This window comes from Pipra filicauda, unplaced genomic scaffold (genome assembly GCF_003945595.2).
Source record: "Pipra filicauda isolate LSUMZ 115617 unplaced genomic scaffold, ASM394559v2 scaffold383_size682061_pilon, whole genome shotgun sequence".
Lineage (NCBI taxonomy): Eukaryota > Metazoa > Chordata > Aves > Passeriformes > Pipridae > Pipra > Pipra filicauda.
The window spans coordinates 392161-409350 of NW_024104513.1; the positions used below are offsets into that span (position 1 = coordinate 392161).

The 17190-nt window shown below is 43.6% G+C and overlaps 1 protein-coding gene across 1 annotated transcript in view; it reads left to right on the top strand.

The window, feature by feature from the left end:
- The window catches only part of GRHL1 (grainyhead like transcription factor 1), a 39191-nt gene extending 22311 nt beyond the window's left edge, over window positions 1-16880 (top strand). The window contains exons 9-16 of the mRNA XM_027713405.1: window positions 2072-2230; window positions 7996-8083; window positions 10346-10485; window positions 11330-11367; window positions 11464-11552; window positions 13304-13389; window positions 15013-15077; window positions 16237-16880. Of these exons, the coding sequence (XP_027569206.1) occupies window positions 2072-2230; window positions 7996-8083; window positions 10346-10485; window positions 11330-11367; window positions 11464-11552; window positions 13304-13389; window positions 15013-15077; window positions 16237-16351 (780 nt within the window). The 3' untranslated portion in view covers window positions 16352-16880. The remainder of the gene's footprint in view (window positions 1-2071; window positions 2231-7995; window positions 8084-10345; window positions 10486-11329; window positions 11368-11463; window positions 11553-13303; window positions 13390-15012; window positions 15078-16236) is intronic.
- The last annotated feature ends 310 nt before the right edge of the window (window positions 16881-17190 follow it).

Consider the following 17190-nt stretch of genomic DNA (forward strand, 5'->3'; position numbering starts at 1 on the left):
AAGTGACAACATATACTGGAGAACTGGTGACTGGTATTCAACACTGCTGGTGTCCAGTGATGTGAAACTCAGTTGAGGGATTTCACAGAAATTTTGAGGCAGTGGTGGACCTGCTGACGTGGTTGCTTGGGCATGTTTTCCTTAAAGAATGAAGTAACTTTTTCATACAGAAATGAGTTATGCATGAATATTCAGTGTAGATAAATTTAAAATTAAATTTAAAATGTAAAAATATGCAAACACCAGAGCTGAGGGTCTTTTAAAAAACAAAACCCCTACTCAGGGAACGCAATCATTTAGGCTGTGCATACATCTGATTACCTAGCTCCTAAGCCGGTGAGAGCAGCTCTTCAGACTCCTTGAGGCTTCCCCCTGGGGTGTGCCAGTGCTGCAGGCAAAATGCCCTTGTAAAGCCAAAGGTAGCAAAAAGGGAAGCAGGTGGATAAAAGCTGGCAAAGCCATCCTTTGAGTTGGTCTGGGGAAGACTGAGAAGAGTTTATTTTAAAATAATTTTCCTGGCTGTGATTTGAGATGTATATAACACTGTCACAAAAAGTTGTCGTAGAACAGCACAGGTTTGGGAGAAGACAGAGAAATTGCTTAATTGCACTACTCTTCCTCCCTGCCCTGTCTTTTTATACAGCAAAAAGATGGAAAAAACATCCATGGTGGGGAAAAAACAATTACTTTATAACCCTAATCTGGTGATAGTTACAAAATTTCCATTTCCCCTCTTTCATTAAAACTGTTAAAGGGTGTTGCAGAACCTGTGCGAAGAGGCCCACGATAAGCGGCACTCAGCAAAACCAAAGCCCATAAGCTTTTCCAAGCCTGGCGTGAGCCTTTGCAGCTCCGGGAGGTGGCACCAGCTCACTGCGGAGGCTCGAATGGCGCTTCCCGGAAGCACCACCGAGCCATCGGGCCGTGGGGATGGTGCTGCCGCAAGATCTCCGGGAAGGTGCTTCTGGCTCCCAAGGCTTTTGATGACTTAGTGAAGCAGTGAGCTCCCAGCCTTTATTCTTGAGGCAGAGAGGAGAGGAGTCATTGCAGGTCTTGGTGGCTCGTAAATTCCTGGTAATTAATCCTTGCAGCTTCTTCTGAGACGTGCTGGTAATGGGCATTGTGCCTGTAGAAAAGCCTGGCACGCTGCAAGCCCATGTTCTGGATACAAAATACTCTGGTCTATCTGTTCATACTCACATAAGGATATTTCTTCCTTCTGTTAAGCAGCACTGGACTTGTTCTCTGCCTGCGTGTGTGTTTTGGCTTCTTTGGTTTTTCTTGGTTTTTTAGACCATTATGAAAATTAAATTAGATACATTCAAAATCACAGTTAATTTCCCATGTAATTAAGTTTTTTATAAGAATAATACAAATATTTCTCTTTCCCTTTCAATCTGAATGTTAACAGGATATTGCAGGTCTTACTGAGGAATATTCAAAGTAGTGTTCAACTTCTTAGTATGAAGCCCAGAAATTTTTACTGAAATAATGACATTATTCCTGTGTTTAAAGATAACGTGTTCCCTAATATTTTTAAAAAGCTTTTAATAACATTTACAAAAAACAACATAAAACCCCTTCAACCAAGTAGTTTCAAGCATAAGCTGCGATAGCAGCAGCTTATGTAAAACTCAGGAAAAGATTTGTTTTAACTTGCCTGAAGTAGCATAAATTTTTCGAAGCATGGTTGTGTCCTTACCAGGGTGATAAACACTGAGCAGTGAGGATTGAGTATAGGACAATTCCTTCTGCTAAAAATTTGATGATATTTGGGATTTCTTGGGTGGAAAAAACTGGGAAAGATGAGTGGAGTCTTCCTAAAGTTGGGAGAGTTCGTTGAAATCTATTCTGGATAAAGTGGCTTTGTCCCCTCTAATGGCTTATATAAAGACTTAAGAATGTTGTGGTGCTTGGGGATTTTATCTGATGTCTCAGAAGAAAAGAGGTCCTGCTTGTAGTGGCAAGGACCAGCATTTAGATCTCAGCAGTCACCGAGTAGTCCCTCACTCAGTGGTCAGCCAGAAGTCAGTGTGTCACTACTGATGGGTTCTGCTTTCTTCTTCTGCAGGTTTTCATTTCTGTGAACTGCCTCAGCACAGATTTCTCCTCTCAGAAGGGAGTTAAAGGCCTGCCCCTGAATCTTCAGATTGACACCTACAGCTACAATAACAGGAGTAACAAACCTGTCCACAGAGCCTACTGTCAAATTAAAGTCTTCTGCGACAAGGTAAGGTTGGGTCACTGTGCCAGTGACTGTTTGAGAAAGGCTGTTCTACAGCTTAGCAGCTTTTTTTTTTTCTCCTCCTAATTCTGTCACTTGCTATTTTGACTCACTGAAGAGTCCTGTCTGTGTCTAGCCTTTGCAAGGAAAAAATTTCAACCCCTTCTACTTGGCTTATAAATGTTGTGATGACCTCAGATAAATTTGCTGCTCTCAAAATGCTGGAGTGCTGAGAAGTGTTCCTAAGCATTGACTTTGGAGAAAGGTCAGTCAGTGGCAGACTGACACTGGGAAGTCCTGCAGAGTGCCTTCAGCAGGAGAAATCATTGCCAATGATTTGAGCAAGAGAAGGCTTGTCTTTTTCCCCAGGCTGTATTGTCTTGGTCCTTTTAAATTTCTTTGCCTGTTCTTACTGCACTTGTAATAAAAAAAAAAACAAACCAGTAACTTGCATATCTTGTGAGCAGAAAATGTATCACTGTGTGATACATCAGTGTAGCAAAGCCCCTTTACAAGCTGGGTGGGTGCTGTAGTTTGACTGCTCTGCCTTTCGATTTTAGCACACGGGGAATTGACGCCTGTCCCAAAACCACTGCTCACCAGAAGCTGTGAAAGAAACAGTAGGAGCTGAGCTGGAAGCCGCTGTAAAAGCTTAACTGCAAAGAAAGGGTGTTTCCTAATCTTTGTAACCTGTTGCTGCCTGAGCAGTCTTTTGAAGGACCATGGCAAGTAATGTGCAACGTTGCTATTTCCAGAGTGACCAAGATTGTTCTAGGCAGAGATAAATGCTTCCTGGACTTCCTCAGTCCTTCCTTTGATTGCTGTGAACCATGTGGACTTCCTATTCTGCTGGTATCCTTCTTGATTAGGGCCTCACATTCTTTGCATCCAGACTCTATAGGATGAACTTTTATAAGTGATATCTCAAATACCTCTGTGCAGCTGCAGGTCTGAGATGGGCTTGTAACCCTCACTCTCTAGTCCTGTGCTGGCTTTTCCCTGGTCACGCTGTGTGGTCTTGCCTGGTGATCGCCCAGGACACTGACCCAAAGATTCATCTCATGCACCACTGTTCTGCCTCCACTTACTGCCCAAAATATGCAGAGCCCTCTGCACTGTCCCCTTGCTGTAGCATCCCATTGACTCATCCTGCCATGTTCTGTTGTCCATCTACATGCCTTTAAATAGGCCCCTCTACTTTCCTGCATGGCTAGGAGAGCTGCCTGTAGCTGCTCCCATTGTGATGTTTTCAGCAAAGAATTTACAGGGAAATAGCATAGGCTTTCCAGAGCCATCTTAAAGATTTGCCAGTAAGCCTAAGAAGCTTGGGTCTTAGGGGCTTTCTTCAGGTCTTTTTTTTTTTTTTCTCCTCCTTTTTTAAATTTTCTTCTTTAAGATGAGACTGAGGCAAGCGTGCCATCTAAAGTTCTTTCCTTAAAGTAATCTTGTAGTCTTGTGTTTTATCAACCTGTATTCTCTATAAAACAGTGAATATGAACTTGCTGCAGGGTAGGGGGGGATCTTTTACTCATAAGTTGTTCAATCAATTGCTGACACCATGCTAAAATTACTGACAGGCTTGTGCTACTGCTAATAAGACAAATCAGTTAATAAAAAGGCAGATGTGTACTCAGCACATAACTTGGAGACCATTGGAGTCTGTCAGAAATTTCAGCAAATCTAGTAGTACAGGAATGGCAGTGCAAGTTTTATTTTCTTTTCAGATTTTGACTTTTTCTCCTGCTTTATTCCTCTAGACACTGCAAATTGTACCTGAATTAAAAGAGAAGGGAAAGAAGGAGAAATGCCAATCAAAATCAGAACAGGATAATAAAAAATAAGACTGAATCTAATCTTAAAGCACCTTCCCTCTCCCCCCTCTTCTTCCTGGGCTCAGCTTCACTTCCTAATTATCTTCCTCCTCCCCACAGCTGCACATGGGAACAGGGAATGGAGGTTGCAGTCAATTCATCACATGTTGTCTTCTGCTCCTTCCTCCTCAGCAGGAGGACTCCTCACACTATTCCCCTGCTGGTCCACTCCTGTGGACCCTGTGGGTCCCTCCCACAGGAGACAGTCCTTCACAAACTTCTCCAACACGAGTTCATCCCAAAGATTGCAGTTCTTCACAAACTGTAGGTCCGCCATGGGGTCACAAGTCCTGCCAGCAAACCTGCTCCAGTGTGGGCTGCTCTCTCCATGGGGCCACAGGTCCTACCAGGACCCTGCCTGCTCCAGCAGGGGCTTCCCATGGAGTCACAGCTTCCTTTGGGCATCCACCTGCTCTGGTCTGGGGGGTCCTTCATGGGCTGCAGGGGGACAGCCTGCTCACCATGGATTGTACCACAGGCTGCAGGGGAACCTCAGCTCCAGAGCCTGGAGCACCTTCTCCCCTTCCTTCACTGACCTTTGTGTCTGCAGAACTGTTTCTCTCACATATTCTCCCTTGTCTCTTCTGACAGCTGCTGCACAGAGGGTTTTCTCCCTTTTTTAAATTCATTAGCCCAGAGGCACTACCACTGCTGCTGATGGGCCTTGGCCAGCGGCAGGTTTGTCTTGGAGTCAACTGGCATTGGCTCTGTTGGGCATGGGGCAAGTTCCTTCTTAGAATAAACATCTTCTCAGAGAAGCCTCCCCTGTAACGCCCCCAAACTGCCACACCAAAACCTTGCCCCACAAACCCAATGTACTCATTGACCCTGATGCTGGCTGCTTGCTCCAGGCTCCTGTAAGAGCATTGGCGTTTCAGAAAGGGTGCCTATTTTCTGCATTGAATCTTGGGTAATCAGTCAGCTGGTTTTGAATGTTTACAGGACCATTGTTACTACAGTACCCACACCTGTTGCAGTCCTGAATGTGTTTGTCCTTGTGTGGCCACTCTTACCTGTAGAAGTTCTGTTATCCATGTTTATTCTGTGTAGGTCCAAGCCTATAGCGTGGAGGTGTGCTGGAAAAAAGCAGCAAAATCTGATGCTGTTGGCCTCCCAACGGGGACAGTTTTGTGTACGTGTCCTCAATTCCTTTGTCTGTTAAGACTGTGCTTGCACTGCACAGCTGAACTGACTTTGAACCCAGATAGTGGCATGGCAATCCTCTGCTGTCTTTTTTTTCTTTGTACAAATCAATAGATATCCTACAGAAGGTCAAACAGTTTAGTTGATGTTATGGGGGGGCCTTCACACAGGGAAGCAGTGAAAGAGGAGGGTTCCCATGCTTGAGTGGAAGGGAAAGCTCCTGATACATGTTTCTACGTATTATCTGCTGATTCTGAGACAGGTTTCTTCCTGTGTTTCTGTCTTCTCCTTTGTATTCTCTCTGTGGAAAGGGTGTCCACAGATGTCCCAGGATGTTTGGTTTTTATCTAATCCTATGTGGTTTCAAGACCTGAGTAAAGCAGTATGGGTGTAATGATGTCATCCTATTGCATGTTATGGTACAAGCTTCATTCAGGCTTGGCCTAGCAGTATTTGGGCTGTGCAGGGATGGGGCTGACCTGTCCTAGAGGAAGAAGATCTTCTCTGCTGTAAACGGTACCTCAGCTATGCATCCACATGAGGAAGATTAAATACAGGGTTTCACAGATTATAGCTAGTGTTGCCCTCTGGGATCTGTTGTTACTCTGGTACTGATGGGCAGTGCTGTGGGAAGGCTTTTGTGGGATGATAGGAAGAAGTGAGTGAGGTGCTGCTGGAAGGAGGGAGTGGATGCAAGGCAGCTGGGGGCGGGGTGGGCAGCAACACGGAGACTGTTCCTTTAGTTGCATGATCACAGGATGTTTTGGATTGTACAGGGCTCTTAAAGGTCATCTAGCCCAGACCTCTGCCATTGGCAGGGATACCTTCCACTAAACCAGGTTGCTCAAAGCCCTGTTTAACCTGGCCTTGATGACTTCTAGGGATGGGGCATCCACAGCTTCTCATGGGTAACCTGTTCCAGTGTCTTATCACCTTCATCGTAAAAAAAATTTCCTCTTTCTGTCCAATATAAATCTACCCTCTTTCAGTTTAAAACCATCTCTCCCTGAGCTCTGCTGCAAGGCAGAAAAGCCTATTACCAAGGCATAACTTGCTATTTTTATGTGGGATTTGAGATGTGTTTACCTGAACCCCAGTAGCTTGGATCAAGGTGACTTTCAAGCAGGGAATGGGAGGGCAGAGGTTTTCTCAAAATGTGTGCTCTTATTGGATCAGCATGTTCTCCACATGGAAGCAGGTGCTGTTCTGTAGCACAGTGTTTGAGTAGCAGAACTTTATTATTTCCATATGAAAGGTAAAAATCATATCTGGAGCCAATCTGATCTTTCTACTCTCAAGCTGAGATGTTGTGACTGTTCTGGTAAGGGAAGTCACAGAGGGGTGTGGGTCTAGCTCTGCTGAGGTTTAGGTGGGATGTCTTCACTGTAGTAGCTGTATCATCTTTATGGGGTCAAGCAGAGCTGGCAGTGCCTGTGTCTTCATGTGTAATTTTTTTCTCTTTTTCACAGTAACTGCCTGAAGCTGCTTGTGTCCCTCTCATTAGGTGGGAGAAAAGATGATACATATTAATGTGCATCCAATATCTTGGCTAACTTTCCTTCTTATTGCTAGTGCAGATGTTCCCATTGTTACCTAGGAGGCATAAGCAGCCTGACACCTATAGAGCATTGATTTAGTGGGAGGTAAGGAGGGCTGTTCCCCTTCTCCCATGCAGTGCACTGTTAGGCACCAATTCTGATCCCATGGCCACGTGGTTTTTGACACCGTGTTTGTCATAGCTAATCTCTTCTTCCCCCGGCACCATGTGAGGATGTGGGTGTGTTTTGTCAGCTTTACAGGAGTGGGAATGAGAAATAATGGCTTCCTATGGCCAGATAACTGTTACCTTTTACCCTGCTTTGCAAGAGGGTGTTGAGAGACAGGTAGAACTTGTATATACCAGTTTGGGCAATAATCTGATGGTAGCACCAGGATTGAGTGTTGGGGATCTACTCTCGGTTTATCACCTCATGGAACTGGCAATGTGACATCCCTGATGTAACCCACAGTCACATGTGAGGTCTGGGCAGAGGTGGATGAATTAACACTATTCCAGTACAAACCTTCCTTCCTTTTCCCTCTCTATCATAGTTGCCTGCACCTTGCAGAAAATATGACTGTCCCCACATCTGCTTGGTTTGGAAGGCCAGGAACGGTGCAGGCATGAAGTTTGGGATCTGTGTATTCCACCATGGCCTGGCCCTGATGAAAAGAGAAGTAATACCTGCTTTAAAAGGATGCATGTCTGCAGCTTGAGATGAGTGGGGGCTGGTATAAGTGCTGCAGGCTTGATGTGAAATGTGCAGGAAGGTGTTTTGCACTTGTTGATCCAAGCATGGTGTGACTTCTATAGATCAGGATCTATCAAGTGAACTGAGGGAATGTGCAATTTTTTATTGTCTTAAACATTTAACCTATATTTTTATCTCACACTTTATACAATTGTTATAGATGTGGGTATCTTTTGTCATCATTTCCCCATCTGACTTAAAAGAAAAGCAAGTGTTTGCATCTTGGGTATGGTTGTTGGATTTCATCAGATGCTAGGACTCAAAAGTAAGCAGATCTCAGAGCTGGCACTCACTGACAAACCTAGAGCTCAGATACTGTGGAGCTGACCTCCACAAACACAGCTCTGGGATAATTGGTGTTCCTGCCTCTGCAGCTGAAAACAAAAAAAATTAAAAGTGTCTCTCTCCCTCCCTCTCTTTCTCTCCTTTCTCCCTCCCCCCTTTCCCTTAATCTCTTATCTGACAGGGAGCAGAGAGGAAGATCAGGGATGAAGAGCGAAAGCAAAGCAAAAGAAAAGGCAAGTGCACTGACCCCAGCTCTCAGTTGAATGCCTGTAAGTAGAAATTATTCCATCAGTGTTTTAAATACCAGTTTTGATTTTGGCTACAAATATCTTGTGCGGTAGAACTCTAAAGTCAATTTTTCCCACATGGAATAGTGCTTATTTTAAGCAGTTGCGGATGGAGTCGTCATGTTCGGGAACACACTGGGTCACTTAGGGCTTTGTTCTGCATAGTTCTCTCTGTCCTAGGGTCCTGCTGTGTATTCAATCAGGTATGGGTTGTAGCAATTGAAGTGAGAGGGTGTGGGTGGGATTCTTGGGCACTGCTGGAGCCCCAGCAGGTCCAGGTGGCAGCGAGAACTGTATCTGTTCCAAGTGTTTCCAGCTTGATCCTAAACTTAGGCTTTAACTTACATTGAAAATGTTTTACAACTCCTCAGCAAGGCAGCGGCAGCCTTGGAGCTGAGCCTTCAGCCTCCCAGCCCTATGCTCACTCTTCTAGAGCAAAGTGGTCCTTAGTAAATAATTTCAAAGTTTCTGCAGTGTGAAGGCTGTGGAGACCTCAGCACTGTAGTATGTAAGGGCTGAGGAGTTTCTTTCTGCTGAGCATCTTCCTTTAGCTGCTGCAGATGACAGATCCTGTATTTGGATGACTATTCACTAGCAGAGCTGCTTAGAGGAAAATGTATCTCCCTGTTCTTTGTTTGCACGGGGCAGGTGCGTGCTCTCACTTGCTCTGCTCCGTGTGCTATTAACAGCCCGACTGGTTCAACAAGCAGGCGCCTCACAGCTTGTCGGGCAGGATTTTCCTGACGCAGCAGGTACAGGTTGCTGGAGCAGCTTCAGAAGAAGATAATGCTGTAAGGGAACCTATTTGCTCAAGGGCAGTTGTGGAAAGGGCTGGGGTTTTGTTTTTTCCCCGAAGTACATGGTGAGAGGTAGGTTTAGCACACTGTTAGCATTTCACAAATGAAGTAGCCCCAGAGGCTCCCAAAAGATTACTGCACATGGCCCTTTGCATAATGGCTTGAAAGGGAGGACAGTTTCAATATGCCTTTCCAGGATCTTATGATTTTACAAAAGCTGTTTTCCATTATTAATTTTTTAGGCTTGGACTTAGCCTGACATGACGCTTATTTTCCTGGAAAGTACAATCCTTTGCTCTTTAGTTCTTGTGTTGTAAGTTTTTGATTCCTTTAAGCCATAAGCCATTATACCCACCTGCAGGATCACAAATGCCACGTGTGCATGAACTCATCAATAGCATAGAAATAGTTGGTGGCTTTTGGTCAAATTTATTTTTGCAGGGATTGCTCAAGTTTCTTTAAGAAACTCAGTTTTGCAAGGAGAAAAATATGTATTTTCTACTGAGGACATGAGAAATGAAGTGGGTTTTTTTGCAAAACACTTTTTTTGTTTGCAGTTGGTTTGACCTCAAATTCATATGTTTCCACTGGGTAAAATGAAGTCATCAGCTGTGGTAGTTTGACATAAACGTGTCTGAAGTGCAGTTCAAGGCACCTCCTGTCTCACTGTCTCCCAAGTGGGTCTTTGTGGTTGAAGTCTGCCCTCTTGGTGGCTTGTGTCACGTCAGCTGGTGCATTGTGAGAGCTAAAGTGCTCCGTGGGAGAAGAACACAAGTGCTGGTTCTTGGAGGAGGTGGACTAGGATCTGACAGCTTGAGGTGACCAGAATGAACAGTGAGATGAACCAAAATGTGAAACTTTAAAGTGTGGAATCAAAACGTAACTCTCAGTGTAGCAACTTGGAAACCACACAATTTGTACTGCGTCTGTAGTAGGTAGTTATCCTGTGGTGCTGTCTCTTTGAGAGGTTCCCAACTGGGACCACATGAGTTGCAAGTTGTCCCCTTGTCTTCTTTCTGCGTTCCTGGTATGGGAACACCAGCAAGCTTTTGAGGGAATGGACAGGGAAAAGATGGGGCATGGACTAGTTTTTGCCCTCTGTTTGCATGGTTTGCTTGGTATATGGAAGACCTAGGTTCCTCTGTTGGGGTGACTGGCCAGGTTATTCTCCATCCCGCTTAATATCTGAACAAAGTCAAGCGGCTTAATTGGAGAGATAGAGAAAACTTTTACTACTCTGTGAAGCAAGCTGTTTCTTTAGGGCCCAGTCCCTCAGTTGAGAGGTAGACAATCCAAGTTCAAACTCCCTCACTACAGAAGCTTTTGGCTTTGACCCTGACTACAGAGTACCCTTGTTCAGTAGCATATGTGCCTTTTAAATGATGGAGGAAAGCCACAGCCCTATTAGGGCCTTCACTATCCTTTCTTCTGATCTTTGTCTCTGCAGTTTCTGATGTCAAAGTGCCCATGCTTCCCTCACACAAACGTACAGACATCACCATCTTCAAGCCCTTCATGGATCTGGACACTCAGCCTGTCCTTTTCATTCCTGACGTTCACTTTGCAAACCTCCAGCGTGGAGCTCACGTAAGTAAAGTTCATGGGTGTGGGCATGAAGAGGCTCTGGGATGCTGTGTGTGCACATGAAATGTCAGACTGTCTGCATCAATGCTGTAATCAAATACAGGCTGAGTCTCATGTAAGCAAGGGTTGTTGCTCCAAGCTGCATTGGCAAGAGTTAACTGGGGATGTTTTCCCATCAAATTGGTTTCCTATGAAGTCCAGTTTCCGTGAAACTGAAAGGATTTTACATAGCATCTCCACTGATTGAACTGCAGGCTGGTTTTCCCTTGTAATGCCCGTTGGGATCCTGGTGTGCTGTTGTACAGCGCAGGCTCCTCCACCCGCCTGCTGCAGGGTGAGAATCCATCCTGTGGAACTGGCACACGTGTCAGCTCTGTGATCCACTGCCAGAGTGCCCTGCCTCAGTGTTCCTGGAAAGTTCCAACTTACAGGAAGCCGGAAGGGAAAAAATTAGTGTGCAACCAGGTTTCAAAATCTTGGACTTTCCTGAGCCGGGAGTTCTGGTGTGCTCTAACATAATCTAAACTATACTTTTTTAAGAGCATTGTCTAGACTCCTAGCAGGGATGGAGAATAAACATCTGCATGTTTTCCTACAAAGGCCCTAGTGCTGAGGTCTGTCAGACTCTACGCCAGTCCAGGTAGAAAGCTGGTTAGCTGTTCTTTGTTCCTGTCTCTCTCATTTGAGATCCTTTAATCCTTTTTATGAAAAAAGGTAAAGAAGATGCTTACTGGCTTTTGGAAGTTTGATTGAAAGTGTCATTTGATACAGGGTTGAAAGATTATAAGAAGAAATGAATTCTAGTTCTGGATAAAATTTTCACAAAATTTCTCCTTTGTTTTGAAAGGTCCTTCCTGTTGCTTCAGAAGAACTAGAGGGTGAAAGGTAAGAGCTGCCCTTCTTCAACCTACTGATGTCTTGCTCTCAGACAGAGGAGTAAGTCCCTGTACAACTGCTAACTTTTTGCCCTGTCAATGACAGCTCCAACCTGAAGAGAGGAGCTTATATTGGTGAAGAGGACTTCATCGCTACTCCAAATAAGATGGCCAGAATAGAAGAACCAAAAAGAGGTATTTTCTTCTTTCAGTGACTGAATGGTTGGCGTATTTGTCCATCATGATAGAGAGATGCATCTGAGATTAAAGAGTGTTTTAATTTATTTTGGTGTATTCTTCACCCTGATTTCTCTGACTTTGAGTAGTGACAGAGTTTGTGTGTCAGGATGTAGTTCAGCTCTGCAAATCTTTTAGTGTCAGAATGTTTGGGGTATTCTACCAACTCAGACACTAATTGGCTCTGAACCTGTAAGGAAAGAAAGTCAAGAGGAGGTGAGCAGCTTACCAGTCTCCCTAGTGGATTGGGGAAGAGAATTTATCATGTAAGCTGCTACAAAATCTGGAAATCTGCTCCAGAACTTTAGGCAATACTCAAGAACTGGTTCTAGGTGTAAGATTTTTGCATCTTTCATGGTGCCAGAAAATGGGCTAAGAGAATATTCTGCTAATTTTAGCTGTGTTTCAGTCATTGCAATTTCACGTGGGACTGGATGTTGCTGTGGTGTCGTGGAAGGAGATAAGAGGTCCCTTTGGGGTGGTGGACATGGCGTATTTGCCTGATGACAGTCATGTGTGGAAGGACCACAACAAAGCTTGAAATATTAAACTTGTATTGCAGCAAAGGTTTAGCAAGTCTGACCATAATGGGGCTGCACTTCTGTAGTCTGGATATACTAGTAAGGAAGGATGGATTTTATAAAAGGAAATTAGACTTCTTGTTTTTTCATGTTTCTGTATGCCGTAAGACAAGACCCATGGGATTCTTTCTCCTTTGACTGGGTGTCATCTGACCTGTGCTGTAACTGAGAGCATGTGTGCTGTCTTCCTTTTTTTAGATCTACAGCCTGTCTTTTTTAAACCTGCCTTTAGCAGAGGAAATGCATCCGGGTGCTGTGCTGTCCTGAGTTGACCTTGTTCAATTAGAAATGCCAGTAGTTGTTCCGTGTTGCAGGTGTGTCAAAACTGTGGCTGATAAACCCCTGCAAAGAATCCAGGCTGCAATACCTAGTCATTAGAAGATGGATTAAAGACAGCAAAGCTGTTAAAGGCCAAGCTTTCTTGCTTTCCTGGCTTATTCCTCAACCTTAATGCAGTTTTTAATGAGGCTGATGTTACATATAATGACTCTGTGCTAGCTTGAGAACGCTAGGGATGCTCACCTAATTGGGCTTCTTACTCCTTCATTGCCCTCCTAGCAGGAGACCAAGCCTGTATTGTCTGTCAGCTGTGGTGGTATGAGCATTACTGAAACACAGCAAGGGATTGGAAGAGATGAGACAGCTAGGAGGAGCAGAGGACTGTACAAATAAATTATTTAAAAGTTAGAAGATGTCCAGGATGGGCTTCACCTGGTGTGGTAGCATCTGTCAGATCATTTGATTGTGCAAAGTCTTATGGCAGATAACCTGTGAGACATAGAGGAACCCAAGAGTCTGAAAGGTTTGCATTTTGTCTTCCTCCTTTCTGTGTTTCAAGTATGACCTTTTTTCAAATAATAGAGAAAATATCAAATAGAGAAAATATTAAAGTATTTTGACAATAAAGATGCTTGAGCATGCAATAGCTTTATGTGCAAAAAAAGTACGTTTTGAGTTAATCTAGCTGTGCATGTCTGTAATGCAGTCTGCAATGTGTATTGAACATATGTATGTCCATCTCTTCGTAAGATCCTCGGAGTGTGTCACTGTGTGCTTAGCCACTATGGGATACAGATCTTTTTGAGGACCAATTACGCAGTTAATTCCTCTCTCCAAATTGCTTTTCAGTGTTGCTGTATGTGCGAAAAGAGTCAGAGGAAGTCTTTGATGCACTGATGTTAAAGACACCATCTCTGAAAGGCTTAATGGAAGCGGTAAGTGACGAGGTTGTTTTATAGTCCTTGCCTCCCACTTGAGAAAGAGCGAGTGTAGCCCTGGCTACCCAGTGCTGACACACTGGACAGTCACAGGAGTCAGACTCTCAATCACAGCTTGTGTCCACATATTTCTGCCCTTCTGGATAAGAAGCATAAGGCTGATTTCCTTTCAATAACATGGAAATTAATTTAAATAATGCTTTAATTCATTATTAAGGGACTTCAGGAAGCTTCTCTTTTAAGCACCTTCTCCCACATCTGTGGGGTCTGAGTGTAAGAAGCCTTTCTGAAAATCTGGGTGTGTCAAACTTGATGACTGGATGTTCCTCTTGTCAGAGAGGGTATTTTAGTCAGAGGATGGAGTGATTCCCAGAATGTGTTCAGTGGTTTGGGTTTGTTTCAGTCTTTCAAAGCCTCGTTTGGGGGCCTCCCCTGTCGTTTCATAAGCAGTTATGCAGAGCTCCAAGTCCCAGCTTCTGTGTGTGCTTGAAGACTTTTATATATCTGTGCACCTGTGTGAAATTGCTCTCTGGTACTTGACTTCCAAAACAGCCTTCCACTACCCCTGCTGCTGCAGTGCAAGGGAAATACAGAGTTTAAGTCCAAGGAATGGTGTAATGTTTGGCAGGAGCTCAAAACTGACGTTTCTGTCTGTCTGTTTCTGTGACTAATGCCTTGTTGATGCTCAGAGCACAGGAGCTTGGGGCTGTACAGACAGGTCTTGCCATTAACTTTGGGACCCAGAGGTGGTTCTGTAACCAGAATCTTTATCTCTTCCTGGCTTTGAGGCTTTGCCAGCACAGACAGCTGGAGGTGGGGGGCTAATGGAGAGAGGGATTGAAGGCTGTGGAATCCTCCCTTTCTCCGTGGTCCTGAAATGAAGCTGCACCTTTGTTGTTACTCTTGGATTTCTTAAAGCAAGGAACTAAGAGCTCACAGCTGTAGCTTGGGGGAAACTCCGCGTGCTTTTTCTGCATGCTGAAACAGCATATTGGTTTGGTACTTGCTGTTGGTGTGACAGAGCAATTTGCCAAAGTAAACCAGGCTTAGGTTACTGACCTCCTGACTTGCTGGAGTGCAGTGAGATGCCGTGGTCAGTGGCTGTGGTTTCACACACGCACATTGACATCACCTTGCTGGGTAGGGGGAATGTTTCTGATCACCTTGTGCCCTTAACAGCAGAGAGCTTCACTCTGTTGCTGTTTTCTTCCTGCACCACCCACTGTCATGACTAGTTTTCACTTGATCCCTCTGGCACTGAATTTAAAAATGTGTTTCAGTATGCTAAGAGAACAGACAGTCAAGAGAGAATGAGAATCAGGGTGTGGAATGGGTTTTTAATGCTTTTGGGTGTAGGGGCAGGAGGTTGCTGTATGAGAAGTCAGTGGCCAGGTCTCAAACATAATTAAATTTTTTTCACAGAATTTGGCAAACCGCAGAAGAGGGTTTCTGATCTGTAGGCTTATGTTATAGGTCAGGATTTAGTGTTGCCTTTATAGAGCAGAGCAGTTGTCTTCATTTGCAGGCTTTTTTTTTTTTTGTTCCTTTCTGTAAAATAGAAGGGGAGGATGGTGCCAGCAGTCTCCTTGCCTTACCAATGATCGCTGTCTTTCATTCTAGATATCTGACAAGTATGACGTTCCTTTTGATAAAATAGGAAAAATCTTCAAAAAGTGTAAAAAAGGGTGAGTATGTACCTATGCAAAAACTGCCTAAGAATATGAACACCTTTTTTCAAACCTGTAGGAAGGTCTGCTTTATAATTCCTCATACACTGCACATATATGAAAACCATATGCAGTTATGTGTGTGTGTACACAACGTACATGCATTCCAACATCATTCATAGAGCTGAAGACTGGAAGACTATAGGAAGGGTCCTATAGAAATATGGAGTTTAACTTCCTGGGTAAATACAAGTCATGGAACCTCTCTGAGATAATTGTTACTTGAACTGGAGTTGATTATGTCAGAGGAAGAAGAGTTCAGTTTTTTTTAAAGACTCACAGTGATGAAGAACCTCCTTCAACCTATGTTAAATTGTTCCAGTGGTTGATTGTGCTCACTGTATCTGCATTTGACTACGATTCTACACCTGGTTGTCTTTTTGTGAGCTAAATTGAAGAGAACTTTATTGTGAAGTGTCTGTTTCTCACAGAGGCCACACTCCACCATGTTTTTATTTTGTAGCATAAATAATTGAGTTCGCTTTTGCTTTTCCTTTTAACTTCTCAGTAATTTTGGGGGGTTTTCTCTAAAGTCACATTGATGTTTCAGCCCCTTCACCAAAGACCTTCTGGCCAGAACATTATATCTTTCGAGGGTAGTGCTTTTATAGCAGAATTACCCCACCAGAATAGCTGCAAAAGTTTAGAATTTATGATACCTAAATCACTGCTAAGCACAGCTTTGTATGCAGGTGTGCCCACAAACACACAGGTATCAACCTTTCTAGCAAATGGAAGAAGTGGCCAAGTATTGGTGGTTTCTTCCCTGCAAACTCTGTAGGGTTTTGTGCTGATAGTTTATAAACTGTCGAGCAAACCCATTAAGAGCCCCAAGTGTCTGCAGCTTCAGAAGGATTTCTGCCAAGATCTCTCTCCCTTTCTGGTCCAGGATCCAGATTTAACCCTTCCATTCAGACCCTAAAAGTGTGTTTGCAAGCCTTGATGGCAGGTTTGGGTAAAGACAGCCAGATCTGCTGTAGGAAGCAATGAGTCAGAGAAAGGTGAGCAGGGATCCACTGTTACCCCTGGATAGTCCAGGCTTTCTGAGGTTTGAGGGTGCCTTTGCTGTCTTTGGCATTTAGAACTGTAATATATCTGATCTGTTTTATTTTTCCAGAATTCTGGTCAACATGGATGATAACATTGTGAAACACTATTCTAATGAAGATACCTTCCAGTTGCAGATTGAAGAAGTTGGAGGATCTTATAAGCTCACTCTGACTGAGATCTAAGATCACAGATCCTCTGTGGATTCTAAACAAAGGTCTCAAGTGAACATTTTCCCATAATTCAGTACATTGGGCAAAACACTAATGATCTTCTCCAGAAGAAAGCCATGTGTTGACTTGTTCTGGGGAGCAGAGCAGTGGTTTTGCTTAATACATTTGTGTTTCTGTTCTTGTTCATGACCTTATTTGCACTTGAAATGAGCGAGCAAAGATCTGCAATTAAATGGAGAGCATGTATATATTTATACTAGTGTATAAAACACTAGTAAATACAGGAGGGTAACACTCCTGGAAGGTGGCCTTTTAGACTGGTGATATCTTATTTATCTATTCCGTAACCATGTTTGAGCCCATTATCAGCTAATACCATTTTACTGGACTGTTTTCTGCTAGGTAGAGCTGCACAACTACTAATTGGAGTTGCATGCAGGTTGGACAAAAGTCTTTATAATGTTTACTTGTGACCAGGGCAGACTGTTGAAATCATTTGTGTCACTTGGGGGGAACATAAAACTGCCTTGCTTATGAAGAACTCGCCTTAGTAACTGTGTGAACTCTCATCAGATGAAGCTATATTGTATATAAGTGCAATATATTTTTGAAGGTTTGTAAATGTGTACATACGAGTGATATATAATATATATATAAAATATGGTGTTCTGTATATACCGTGAATATATGCAACGAAGCCCATCTAAAAGGATGCCATATACAGAGAAAACATATTTAACATAGATATTTAAAAATGGACAAACCCTTAACATGCACCAAAGGTGAGCACACGTTTGTACGTTCATAGGAGGCACAAGGGACCTGCTTGTTCAACATGGATCTTCCTGTGT